This window comes from Hemitrygon akajei, chromosome 13 (assembly GCF_048418815.1).
Source record: "Hemitrygon akajei chromosome 13, sHemAka1.3, whole genome shotgun sequence".
Classification (NCBI taxonomy): Eukaryota; Metazoa; Chordata; class Chondrichthyes; order Myliobatiformes; family Dasyatidae; genus Hemitrygon; species Hemitrygon akajei.
In genome coordinates, this window is record NC_133136.1 from 436,178 (window position 1) to 450,849 (window position 14,672).

Consider the following 14,672-nt stretch of genomic DNA (forward strand, 5'->3'; position numbering starts at 1 on the left):
GGCTCAATGGGAGAAGTCAGAGAGTGGTAGTGGAGGATTGCTTCTCTGAGTGGAGGCCTGTGACTAGTGGTGTGCCACAGGGATCAGTGCTGGGTCCATTGTTATTTGTCATCTATATCAATGATCTGGATAAAAATGTGGTAAATTGGATCAGCAAATTTGCTGATGATACAAAGATTGGAGATGTAGTGGACAGTGAGGAAGGTTTTCAAAGCTTGCAGAGGGATTTGGACCAGCTGGAAAAATTTGGCTGAAAAATGGCAGATGGAGTTTAATGCAGACAAGTGTGAGATATTGCACTTTGGAAGGACAAACCAAGGTAGAACATACAAGGTAAATGGTAGGACACTGAGGAGTGCAGTAGAACAGAGGGATCTGGGAATACAGATACATAATTCCCTAAGTGGTGTCACAGGTAGATAGGGTCGTAGAGAGAGCTTTTGGCACATTGGCCTTTATAAATCAAAGTATTGAGTAAAAGAGTTGGAATGTTATGGTGAGGTTTTATAAGGCATTGGTGAGACCGAATTTGAAGTATTGTGTGCAGTTTTGGTCACCTAATTACAGGAAGCATATTAATAAGGTTGAAAGAGTGCAGAGAAGGTTTACAAGGATGTTACCGGAACTTGAGAAACTGAGTTACAGAGAAAGGTTGAATAGGTTAGGACTTTATTCCCTATGAGGGGTGATTTGATAGAGGTGTATAAAATTATGATGGGTATAGATAAGAGTGAATGCAAGTGGGCTTTTTCCACTGAGGCTAGGGGAGAAAAAAACAGAGGACATGGGTTAAGGGTGAAAAGGAAAAAGTTTAAAGGGAACATTAGGGGGAGCTTCTTCACACAGAGAGTAGTAGGAGTGTGGCATGAGCTGCCAATTGAAGTGGTGAATGCAGGCTCACTATTAACATTTAAGAAAAACTTGGGACAGGTACATGGATGAGAGGGGTATGGAGAGATATGGTCTAAGTGCAGGTCAGTGGGACTAGGCACAAAATTGGTTCAGCACAGCCAAGGAAGGCCAAAAGGCCTGTTTCTGTGCTGAAATGTTTTATGGTTCTATGGTAAATTGGGATTACAAATTCGCTGCAAATACAGGAAACTGCACAATATGGATCTTGTTAATTTCTTTATTAAAATTTAATCAGTTGCCATGTGAATTTGTGATATTATATATTCATACACTGTTCTCTTTAACAGCAGTGTTTAAATTTTAATATTTTGGAATGTATATTTGCATATTAAGTTAAATAATTTACTCTTGCTGCAGGAACGTTAGTCAATACTTCTCCTTATATTCCACTTAAATAGGAAATGAAGCTGCAGGTCAAATTTATTAACTCCATGTATAGAGCTTTTATCCAAATTTATCCATCTGAATTTTCAGTAAATAATTTGCATTTGCAAGTTTGTATGTACAATAACCAAGCTAACAAATTTTACATGAAATACTGATATAATATCACATTAGCAGCAGCTATAAATCACACAATATTAGGAAATGACAATTCCTTACTGGAGCTAACTGCAGAAAATCAGCTTTGTTGTTAAGTCTCGTAACAAACACTGGTTTATTGCAATGCATTGAAAACTGAATGGATTTGTATTTAAGGATGTCATCAAACACCTTGAATATTAATTGCGATCTGCAGTGATTAAAACATTTTGTTATCAATACAACCTGTAAATAATCCAGGTTATTTAAAACTTGGGCTGGTAGAAGTATACCTGGCCACTAAGGCACCCAGAGGCGAGCTGACAATGAGTGGGCGAGAATTTTGTTGTAAGCACGACATCACTGTGTGAATAAATAGTTCTAATTTCCTTCAGTGAAACGGCTTCTCTTGGTAAACAATCGCACAGTTCATTGCAACGGCTGTCAAACCCTAATAAGCGTATTCCATGGCCAAACGGGGAACAAATCAGACGCCCATCTGGGCTGAAGCAAAGTTCCTTAATGTAACCGCGACCAACGTTAGCTTCTTCAATGTAGTGTGTCAGGCAAAGAGAGCAACGAGGAGAGGCTGTCTGAACTGGAGGTCCATCTTGGAATTCATATATACAGGTCCACTGGGTAAAAATAAACACAACATCAGAATAGTCAGTGGAGCAAGCAAGAGCTGTGAAAAACAAAAAGTTTCACTTTCTGGACCCTTCACATCCTTAAAAAACAAAAGTAAAATCTGAAGATGAGAAAGTAGTGGGAATACTGACAAATCTGTTGGAATTCTTTGAGGAAATAACAAGCAGGATAAACAAAGGAGAATTGGTGGATGCTATGTACTTGGATTTTCAAAAGGCCAGTGTTGTTGTGCTGTTTAAGAAAAGCTCTAAATATAAACCAGAAAATTATTGGACAGTGAGTCTGACATAACTAGTGGGAAAGTTATTGGAAGGTATTTTAAGGGATCAGATATATAAGTACTTGAATCGACATGCACTGAGTAAGGGTAGTCAGCATGGCTTTGTGAATGGTAGGTCACGTTTAACCAAACTTAAAGAGTTTTTCAAGGAAGTTATCAGGGAAGTGCATGAAGGCAAGACACTGTATGTTGTCTACATGGACTTTAGCAAGACACTTGACAAGGTCCCAGATGGGAGGTTGATCGAGAAGGTTCAGTCACTCTACATTCAAGATGAGGTACTCCTGTAAATTGGATTTGATGGTGATTCTGTGGAAGTAGCCAGAGACTGATCGTTCTGGATTGCCTCTCTGACTGGAGGCCTGGACAGAGTAGATATGGAAAGGATGTTTCAAAACAGAGATGCGGAGAAATTTCTTTAGCCAAAGGGTGGTGAATTTGTGGAAATTGTTGCACATGCAGCTGAGGAGGCCAGATTGTTGCATGTATTGAAGGCAGAGATTGATAGGTTCTTGATTGGATATGGCATCAAAGGTTATGGGGAGAATGCCGGGAACTGGGGTTGAGGAGGAGATAAAAATAAGGATCAGCTATGATTGAATGGCGGAGCAGACTCGATGGACCAGATGGCCTAATTCTGCTCCTGTGTCTTATTATGAAAATAAACTAGCATAAAATATAAAAACAGACAGTAAAAGTTGTTAAAATTATATTAAAGGGAAAAGGATGGCTAAAGTGAATGTAGGTCCCTCGGAAGACGAGAAGAGGGAATTGATATTGGGTAATGAGGAAATGGGTGAGGCTTTGAGTGTCTATTTTCCATTGGTCTTCATGGTAGAGGACATGCCTAACATGCCAAAGAGACATTTTATGGATGCGATGAGAGGAAAAACCTCGATACAATAGCTATCACTAAAGAGATAGTGCTGAGCAAACATGTGGGCCTGAAGATAGATAAGTCTCCTGGTCCTGATGGAATGCATCCCAGGGTACAGAGAGAAATGGCACACCACTGTTCAGAAAAGGATGTAGGTGAAAGGCAGGTAACTCTTGGCCAGTTAGTTTAATATCTGTAGTTGGGAAAATGCTTGAAGCTATCATTAAAGAAGAAATGGTGAGGCACCTGGAAAGAAATAGATCAATCAGGCAGATGCAACATGGATTCAGCAAAGGCAGTTCCTGTTTGACAGACTTATTGGAGTTCTTTGAAGATATAACCAGTGCAGTAGATAGAGGGGAACAGATGGATGTTATTTACTTGGATTTCCAGAAGGTGTTTGATAAGGTACCACATAAAAGACTTGTCCTTAAGATAAGGATGCAGAGAGTTGGGGGTGATGTATTAGCATGGATAGAGGATTGGTTAACTAATAGAAAGCAGAGAGTTGGGATACATTGGTGTTACTCTGGTTGGCAATCAGTGGTGAGTGGTGTGTCACAGGTGTTGGTGCTGGGCCCACAATTATTCACATTAATGATCTGGAAGAGTGTAGTGTGGCTAAGTTTGCTGATGATACTAAATTGAGTGAAAAAGCAATTTGTGCAGAAGATAAGGAGAGTCTGCAGAGAGATATAGGGTAAATGAGTGGACAAGGGTCTGGCAGATGGAATGCAATGTTGGTAAATGCGTGGTCATCGACTTCGAAAGGAAAAATGGAAGATAAGGTTATTATTTAAATGGTAAAAAATTACAGCATGCTCGGGAGTGCTTGTACATGAATCACAAAAGGTTGGTTTGCAGGTGCGGCAGGCTATCAAGAAAGCAAATGGAATGTTGGCCTTCTTTACTAGAGGGATTGAATTTAAGAGCAGGGAGGTTATGCTGCAGATGTACTAGTGAGGCTGCATCTGGAGTACTGCGTGCAATTCTGGTCTCCTTACTTGAGGAAGGATATACTGGCTTTGGAGGTGGTGCAGAGGAGGTTCACCAGGTTGATTCCAAAGATGAAGGATCAGACTATCAGGAGCGGGCTGTACTCTCTGGAATTCAGAAGAATGAGAGGAGATCTTATAGAAACATATAAAATTATGAAAGGGATAGATAAGATCGAGGCGGGAAAGTTGTTTCCACTGGTAGGTGAGACTAGAATAGGGACATATCCTCAAGATTTGGGGGAGTAGATTTAGGATGGAGATGAAGAGGACCTGCTTTTCCCAGAGGGTGGTGAATCTGTGGAATTCTCTGCCCAATGAAGCAGTGGAGGCTAACTCGGTAAATATAGTTAAAGGTTGGATAGATTTTTGCACAGTAGGGGAATTAAGGATTATGGGGAAAGACAGATAGGTGGAGATGAGTCCATGGCCAGATCAGCCATGAACTTATTGAATGGTGGAGCAGGCTCGATGGGCCAGATGGCCTACTCCTTCTTAGCAGGCATTTTCAATGGTTTCAGCATGGACTAGATGGGCCAAAGGGCCTGTTTCTATGCTGTTCTTCTCTCTGTCTCTGACATCCTTTCAAGGTGAGTGGAGGAACGTTTAGAGGGATTTCAATGGTAGGTTTATTTTTACAGTGGGGTGGGTGTCTGGAATGTGGTGGAGGCTAATTCATGAAAATGGATAAGGGAGAGCCAGTGGATGTAGTGTACTCGGACTTTCAGAAAGCCTTTGATAAGGTCCCATATAGAAGATTAGTGGGCAAAATTAGAGCACATGGTATTGTAGGGTAGGGTACTGACATAGATAGAAAATTGAACACGAGGAAATCTGCAGATGCTGGAAATTCAAGCAACAAACACAAAATGTTGGTGGAACGCAGCAGGCCAGGCAGCATCTATAGGGAGAAGCACTGTCGACTTTTCGGGCCGAGGCCCTTCGTCAGGACTAACTGAAAGGAAAGATAGTAAGAGATTTGAAAGTAGGAGGGGGAGGGGAAATGCAAAATGATAGGAAGAGACTGGAGGGTGTTTTGCTAATCAGCTTTCTGGCTCTCAGCTTCACCCCACCGCCAATGCTCTTCTCCTATCATTGACCATGGATAGGTATGCTCCTCAGACAGGATGAAGAGGTCAATACTCCCCAATGCCATTAGGCTTTACAATTCAACCGCCAGGAGTAAGATATGTTAAAGTGCCGGGGTTGATTGTATTTAATGTATTTAACTACTTAAGAACTTTTTAAAAGCTATTATTAATGCTTTTTGAGAGAGTGATTTAGATGCATATCATATTTTTACTGAGTTAAGTATTGTATGTAATTAGTTTTGCTACAACGAGTGTATGGGACATTGGAAAAAATGTTGAATTTCCCCATGGGGATGAATAAAGTATCTAGCTATCTATCTATCTATCTATCTAGGTGTCCTTGTTCATCAGTCACTGAAAGTAAGCATGCAGGTACAGCAGACAGTGAAGAAAGCTAATATCATGTTGGCCTTCATAACAAGGGGAGTTGAGTATAGGAGCAAAGAGCGAACAACAACTGCAATTGTACAGGGCCCTGATGAGACCACACCTGAAGTATTATATGCAGTTTTGGTCTCCAAATTTGAGGAAGGACATTCTTGCTATTGAGGGAGTGCAGCGTAGGTTCACGAGGTTAATTTCGGGATGGCAGGACTGTCATATGTGGAAAGATTGGAGTGACTGGGCTTGTATACACTGGAATTTAGAAGGATGAGAGGGATCTGATTGAAACATGTAAGATTATTAAGGTATTGGACATGCTAGAGGCAGGAAACATATTCCCAATGTTGGGAGGGTCCAGAACCAGAGGCCACAGTTTAAGAATAAGGGGTAGGCCATTTAGAATGGAGTTGAGGAAGAACGTTTTCACCCAGAGAGTTGTGGATCTGTGGAATGCTCTGCCTCAGAAGGCAGTGGAGGCCAATTCTCTGGATGCTTTCAAGAAAGAGTTAGATAGAGCTCTTACAGACAGTGGAGTCAAGGGATATGGGGAGAAAGCAGTGAATGGCGGTGCTGGCTCAAAGGGCTGAATGGCCTACTCCTGCACCTATTGTCTATTCAGTGCACTCCTCGGTTTTCGTGTTTGGAAAGAAAAAGAATTTCAGGATGTATATTGCAGACAATTTTCTGATATTAAATGTACCTATTGAAACCCATTTCAAGGAAAATGAAATATAAAATTGAAGCGATAATGCTGATGCTTTATAAGACACTAGTCAGGCCACACTTGGAGTATTGTCAACAGTTTTAGGCCCCATATCTCAGAAAGGATGTGTTGTCATTGGAGAGAGTCCAGAGGAGGTTCATGAGGATGATTCTGGGAATGAAGGGGTTATCATATGAGGAGCATTTGGCAGCTTTGGGCCTCTGTCGCTGGAATTTAGAAGAACGTAGCGGTGGGGGGGGGGGATCTCACTGAAACCTACTGAATGTTGAAAGGACGAGATTATGGGGATGTGGAGAGGACGTTTCCTCTGATGGGTGTATTCAGAACTAGAGGGCACAGCCTCAAATTGAGGGGCGCCTTTTATTACAGAGGTAAGGAGGATTTTTTTTAGCCAGAGAGTAGTGAATCTGTGGAATGCTCTGCCACAGACTGCAGTGGAGGCCAAGTCCGTGAGTATATTTAAGGCAGAAGTTGATCGTTTCCTGATCGGTCAGGACATCAAATGATATGGCAGCTAGGCAAGTGTATGGGGTTGAGTGGGATCTAGGATCAGCCATGATGGAATGGCGGAACAGACTCAATGGGCTGAATGGCCTAATTCTGCTCCTGTCTTATGATCTGTGCAAAAGGAAACAGAATTATATTATCTTGGTGAAAGGGTCTTAGATTGAGAGGAATTTATAATGTGTATTCAAGTGGATTTTATGAAGCAGTATGAAGAATCATACAAGGAAGAGGTCTCTGCTTGAACTTACTGTAGGGATCGAGGACAGGCAAGTGATTGAAAAATCTCTATAAGGAAGACAGATGTGCCAGAAAAAAGTGGAGGATACAGTTAGAGCTTTGGTAAGCTTGAAGGTAGTTATGGGCAAAGATAATGTTACTCATCGACAGACAGACAGACATACTTTATTGATCCCGAGGGAAATTGGGTTTCATTACAGTTGCACCAACCAAGAATAGTGTAGAGATATAGCAATATAAAACCATAAATAATTAAATAATAATAAGTAAATTATGACAAGTGGAAATAAGTCCAGGACCAGCCTATTGGGTCAGGGTGTCTGACCCTCCAAGGGAGGAGTTATAAAGTTTGATGGCCACAGGCAGGAATGACTTCCTATGATGCTCAGTGTTGCATCTAGGTGGAATGAGTCTCTGGCTGAATGTACTCCTGTGCCTAACCAGTACATTATGGAGTGGATGGGAGACATTGTCCAAGATGGCATGGAACTTGGACAGCATCCTCTTTTCCGACACCACCGTCAGAGAGTCCAGTTCCACCCCCACAACATCACTGGCCTTACGAATGAGTTTGTTGATTCTGTTGGTGTCTGCTACCCTCAGCCTGCTGCCCCAACATACAACAGCAAACATGATAGCACTGGCCACCACGGACTTGTAGAACATCCTCAGCATCGTCTGGCACATGTTAAAGGACCTCAGTCTCCTCAGGAAATAGAAGGCTCTGACCCTTCTTGTAGACAGCCTCAGTGTTCTTTGACCCATCCAGTTTATTGTCCATTCGTATCCCCCGGTATTTGTAATCCTCCACCCTGTCCACATTGACCCCTTGGATGGAAACAGGGGTCACCGGTGCCTTAGCCCTTCTCAGGTCCACCACCAGCTCCTTAGTTTTCTTCCCATTAAGCTGCAGATGATTCTGCTCGCACCATGTGACAAAGTTTCTCACCGTAGCCCTATACTCAGCCTCATCTCCCTTGCTGATGCATCCAACCATGACAGTCATCAGAAAACTTCTGAAGATGGCAAGACTCTGTGTTGTAGTTGAAGTCCGAGGTGTAGATGGGGAAGAGAAAGGGAGACAGGACAGTCCCCTGTGGAGCCCCAGTGCTGCTGACCACTGTGTCTGACACACAATGTTGCAAGCGCATGTACTGTGGTCTGCCAGTCAGGCAATCAATAATCCATGATGCCAGGGAAACATCCACCTGCATCACTGTCAGCTTCTCACCCAGCAGAGCAGGGCGGATGGTGTTGAACGTACTGAAGAAGTCAAAAAACATGACCCTCACAGTGCTCGCCGGCTTGTCCAGCTGGGCGTTGACACGGTTCAGCAGGTAGACGATGGCATCCTCAACTCCTAGTCGGGGCTGGTAGGCGAACTGGAGGGGGTCTAAGTGTGGCCTAACCATAGGCCGGAGCTGCTCTAGAACAAGTTTCTCCAGGGTCTTCATGATGTGGGAGGTCAATGCCACCGGCCTGTAGTCATTGGAGCCACTGGGGCGCGGCGTCTTCAGTATAGGTACGAGGCAGGATGTCTTCCACAGCACAGGAACCCTCTAGAGACTCAGGCTCAGGTTGAAGACATGGTGTAGTACTCCACATAGCTGGGGGGCACAGGCTTTGAGCACCCTGGGGCTGACACCATCCAGGCCTGCAGCCTTGCTTGGGTGGAGACGTTTCAGTTGTCTTCTCACCTGTTCAGCTGTGAAGCCCACCGTGGAGGTTTCAGGTGGGGGAATGGTGTAGTCATGAGAGCAGGGTGGGGGGCTGTGAGGAGGGGAGAGTGGAGTATGTGTTGGTTGGGGGCCGACAACAGATGAATCATATGGGAGATGGGCAGGGGCCACAGTGTCAAATCTGTTGAAGAACAGGTTGAGTTGGAGGGAGAAGACAGATTTCGATGGGTTGATGTAGGAGCTGGCAGTGATCGATGTGGATCAGCTACTTCGAGGGGAAAGTGACACTTGGTGATGACAGTCATTGTGTTACTGGAAAGGTCAGTAGGAAATCTTGGTTAACAAGGATATTGGAAGTTTTGATCAGGAGAAAGGAGGAAGTGTACGTCTCAGGCATGGGGCATTGGTTTCAAGGTATCACAAGCTTTATAGGGGATATAGGAGTGAACAAAATCAAATTCAGAGTCAGATAGAACAGGAACAGGCTCTTCGCCGAATAAGATGTCCTATATAATGTGGAGTGCACGGTGGGATTTCAACTAGATTTGCAGAGGATGGGAACCAGAGTGCCAGAACAGTTAGTGGAGAGTTTGTGGAGGCAGATGTTGCAAAGCTAGGAATCAAATGGTTGAGCATGGTCTGACTAGTGTCCTGAGCTGTGTATATTTCAATGCAAGAAATATCGTAGGAAAGGCAGACAATAGGGCTGAAGATGAGGTAGCTGGTTTACAAACAGAGGCAATGTGGAGTGAGGAGAAGCTGTTGATAAGGCAAAATTGCAGTCAACAGGATGAATTGCAACATAAAAGGCGAACAAAATCAAAAAGGGTGAATACAGGTGTTGTATCTGAATGGGGCAGTACAAGGAATAAGGTAGATGAACTGCAGCACAGTTGGCAGGTATGATGTTGTAGGCATCACAGAATCATGGCTGAAAGATTATAGCTGGGAGCTTAATGTCCAAGGATACACATTGTATTAAAAGGATAAGCAGAAAGGCAGAGGGGGTGGCGTTCTCTGTCGGTAAAAAATGAAATCAAGTCATTAGGAAGAGCTGACAGAGGGTCCATAAGACATAGGAGCAGAATTAGGCCATTTAGTCCATTGAGTCTGCTCTGTCATTCCATCATGACTGATCCTGGATCCCACTCAACCCCGTACACCTGCCTGCTCACCATATCCTTTGATACCCTGACCAATCAGGAAACTATCAACTTCTGCCTTAAATGTACCCACAGACTTGGCCTCCGCCACAGTCTGTGGTACAGCATTCCAAGGATTTACTACTCTCTGGCAAAAAAAAATTACTCCTTACCTCTGCTCTAAAAGGTTGCCCCTCAATTGTGAGGCTGTGCCCTCTAGTTCTGGATACCCCCACCATAGGAAACATCCTCTCCACATCCATCTTATCTAGTCCTTTCAAAATTCGGTAGGTTTCAATGAGATCACCACATATTCTTCTAAATTCCAGTGGGTAAAATCATAAGACATAGGAACAGAATTAGGCCATCGAGTCTGCTCTGATATTCAATCATGGCTGATCTTTTTTTTTATCTCCTCCTCAACCCCAGTTCCCGGCCTTCTCCCTGTAACCTTTGATGCCATGTCCAGTCAAGAATCTATCAATCTCTGCCTTAAATACACCCAACAACCTAGCCTCCTCAGCTGCATGTGGGAACAAATTCCACAATTTCTCCGTATCTGTTTTAAATTGGCACCCCACTATCCTGAGACTGTGCCCTCTTGTCCTAGACTCTCCCACCATAGGAAACATCCTTTCCATATCTACTCTGTCTTGGTCTTTCAACTTTCGAAAGGTTTCAATGAGATCCTCCCCTTATCCTTCTAAATTCCAATGAGTACAGACCCAGAGCCATCAAATGTTCCTCGTATGATAACCATATGAGTACAGGTCCAATGCTACTCATATGCTAACCCTTCATTCCCAGAATCATTCTCATAAACCTCCTCTGGACTCTCTCCAATGACAACACATCCTTTCTGAGATATGGGGCCCAAAACTGTTCACAATACTCAAGCACAACCTAACCAGTGACTTAGTGTCAAGCAGTTGAGGCTTCCTCACTAAATATATTTAAGGAACAGTTAGGCAGGTTTTTATATACAGTCGGCCCTCCTTATCCGCGGGGAATTGGTTCCGAGACCCCCCGCGAATACCAAAAAACACGGATGCTCAAGTCCCTTATTTAACCTGAATCAATGCAGTGGTCTTTAGGACCCAGCGGAACCCCGGACTTTATTTAACATGTTCAGTGCGGTGGACATTAGAACCTGGCGTAGCTCTGAATCTGCAGTGTTTCTGTTCACGAAAATAATCACGATTGCGATTGAAAATAAGGTGGAAGTAATAAAGCAATTGGAAAGAAGTGAAACGCCATCGGTTATTGGAAAAGCGTTAGGCTACAGTCGGTCAACAATCGGAATAATTTTAATGGAGCATTTGAAAGGCCCTGCCCCGATAAAAGCTACAATTATTACTAAGCAATGTAGTGGTTTAATTATTGAAATACGTATGTTTCTTAAGTGTTTTATATGCATAGAAAGGTAAAATATGTACTATATACCAAGAAAAACGTTTGACTAACTGACGCTAAATAATACCGGATGTACCTGTTCCGACTTCAAATACAACTTAAAGATGGACTCAGGAATGGAACTCATTCATAACCCAGGGACTGCCTGTACTTTTAAGTCATTTCTAGATTACTTATAATACCTAATACAATGTAAACACTATGTAAATAGTTGTTATACTGTATCGTTTAGGGAATAATGACAAAAAAATAGTCTGTACATGCTCAAACAACGAGTGCTGGAGAGAACTTCCTGGTTTTCCCAATCCGTGGTTGGTTGAATCCACGCATGTGGAATCCACGGATAAGGAGGGCCGACTGTACTAAGGGAATTAAGGGTTATGAGGAAAAGGCAGGGAGATGGAACTGAGTTTACAGACAGATTATCCATGATCTTATTGAATGGCAGGGCAGGCTCGATGGACCAGATGGCCTACTCCTGCTCCAATTTCTTATGTTTCTTATGTTTATGTTTTATAAAGTCTCAGCAATATCTCCTTGCTTTTATGTTCTATTCCCCTTGAAATAAACACCAATATTGCATTTACCTTCTTTTGCAGGAAGGTGTTAAATCATTGTGGATAGAGCTAAGGAAATGAAAGGGTAAAAGACCCCGAGGGAGGCTGTATACAGACCCCCAGACAGCAGTAAGGATGTGGCCTACAAATTACAATGGGAGACAGAAAATACATTCCAAAAGGGCAATGTTGCAATAATCATGGGGGATTTCAATATGCAGGTAGATTGGGAAAATCAGGTTGGTCTGGATTCCAGGAGGAGGAATTTCTAGAGTGCCAACAACATGGCTTTTTAGAGCAGCTCATAGTTAAGCCCACAAAAGGATCAGCTATACTGGATTGCGTGTTGTGCAATAAACCACAAGTGATTAAAGAACTTAAGGTAAATCTTGGCTAACCCTTGGGGAAAGTGAACATAATTTGATCGAATTCACCCTCAAATTTGAGATGGAGAAGCTGAAGTCAGGTACATCAGTATTACAGTGGAGTAAAGGGAATTACAGAGGCACACCACCCAAACCAGAACAGCTGATCCTTTCGCGGGCTCAACCACAAGATACTCTAAAAAGCCATCTTTTTGGCACTCTAGAAAATCCCCTTCCATCCTTATTTTCCCAATCTACCTGCATATTGAAGGCCCTATGTCTATCGTAACATTCCCCTTTTGGCAAGCATTTTCTATCTCCCATTGTAATTTGCAGGCCTCATCCTTACAACTATTTGGGGGTCTGTATACACTACAACCAGGATCTTTTTACCCTTGCAGTTCCTTAGCTCCATCTACAATGATTCAACATCTTCCAACCCTTTGTCACCTCTCTCTAATGATTTGATTTCATTTTTCACCAACAGAACAATGCCAACCCTCTGCTTTCCTTCCCATCCTTCCAATACAATGTGTATCCTTGGACATTAAGCTCCCAGCTATAATCTTTCAACCACTGATGCCTGCAACATCATACCTGCCAATCTGTAACTGTGCTGCAAGTTCATCTACCTTATTCCATATACTGCGCACATTCAGATACAACACCTTCGGTTCTGTATTCACCTTTTTCGATTTTGTCCACCTTTATCATTGCATCTCATCCTGTTGACTGTAATTTTGCCATATCAATAGCCTCTCCTCACTACACATTGCCTGTTTGTAAACCAGCTATCTCATCTTCAGCACTATTATCTGCCTTTCCTACAATAGTTCTTGCATTTAAATATAGGCTTCTCAGGATACTAGTTGCATCATGCTCAAACTTTTGATTCCTAACTTTGTCTGAGGTCTAACCAACACCTGCTCTACAACTTCTCCCATCCAACACATTAAGAGGAATAGATGGAGTGGACAGCCAGTGCCTCTTCCCCAGGGCACCACTGCTCAGTACAAGAGGACATGGCTTTAAGGTAAGGGGAGGGAAGTTCAAGGGGGATATTAGAGGAAGGTTTTTCACTCAGAGAGTGGTTGGTGCATGGAATGCACTGCCTGAGTCAGTGGTGGAGGCAGACACACTAGTGAAGTTTAAGAGACTACTAAACAGGTATATGGAGGAATTTAAGGTGGGGTGTTATATGTGAGGCAGGGTTTGAGGGTCGGCACAACATTGTGGGCCAAAGGGCCTGTAATGTGCTGTACTGTTCTATGTTCTAACTGTTCTGGCATTCTGGTTCGCATCACCGTACAACTCTAGTTTAAACTGCAGTACTAACAAACCTAAGCATTAAAAGTGAAATGTTTAAGGGGAACTTGAGCGGGAACGTGGAGTGTGGAATGCACTGCCAGAGGATACAGGCTCGATTTCAACATTTAAGGAAAATTTGGATAAGTACGAGGATGGGAGGGGTATGGAGGGCTATGGTCCAGATGCAGGTAGATGTGAATGTGCAGAATATTGGTTCAGCATGGATAAGATGGGCCAAAGGTCCTGTTTCTGTGCTCCAGTGTTCCATGACTCTATCATCACCTACTGGTATAAAGTAGATGATCCTTTAATGTAATTAGGGCAGGTATGATGTGTGCATCACTGAATCTTGGCTGAAAGAAGGTCACAGTTGGGAGCTTAGTGTCCAAGGATATACACTGTGGCGCAACAAGAGGTAGGTAGGCAGGTATGTGGGGTGGTGTGGCTCAGTTGGTAAAAAATGTAATCGAATCATTAGAAAGAGGTGACATAGGATCAGAAGCTATAGAATTGTTATGAGTAGAGTTAAGAAACTGCGAGGGTAAAAAGACCCTGATGGGAGCTCTATACAGTCCTCCAAATAGTAGCCAGAATGTTGGATACAAATTACAACAAGAGATAGAAAAGGTATACAAAAAGGGCAATGTTACAATTGTCATGGGGGAATTCAATATGCAGATAGAATAGCAAAATCAGGTTGGTGCTGGATCCCATGTGGTTGAATTTCTAGAATGCCTTTGAGATGGTATTTTAGAGCAATTTATGGTTGAGCCCACCAGGTAAAAGGCAATTCTGGATTGGGGGATGTGTACTGAAACAAATTGGATTAGGGAGCTTAAGATAAAGAAACCCTTAGGAAACAGTGATCATAATATGATACCCTGTAGTTTGAGAGGAAGAAGTTAAAGTCAGATGTATATGTATCAATATAGCAGTGTAGTAAAGGGAATTATAGAGGCATATGAGAGGATTTGGCCAAAGTTGATTAGAAGGGAACATTTGTCCAGATGACAGCAGAACAACAATGGCTG

General features: G+C 42.9%; 1 protein-coding gene across 2 annotated transcripts in view; it reads right to left on the bottom strand.

Moving 5' to 3' along the window:
• Positions 1-1,115: 1,115 nt before the first annotated feature.
• wdr32 (WD repeat domain 32) overlaps positions 1,116-14,672 on the bottom strand; it is a 134,863-nt gene continuing 121,306 nt past the window's right edge. For both annotated transcript variants that reach the window (XM_073064010.1, XM_073064009.1), the window contains one exon: positions 1,116-2,069. In XM_073064010.1, the coding sequence (XP_072920111.1) occupies positions 1,701-2,069 (369 nt within the window). In that variant the 3' untranslated portion in view covers positions 1,116-1,700. The remainder of the gene's footprint in view (positions 2,070-14,672) is intronic.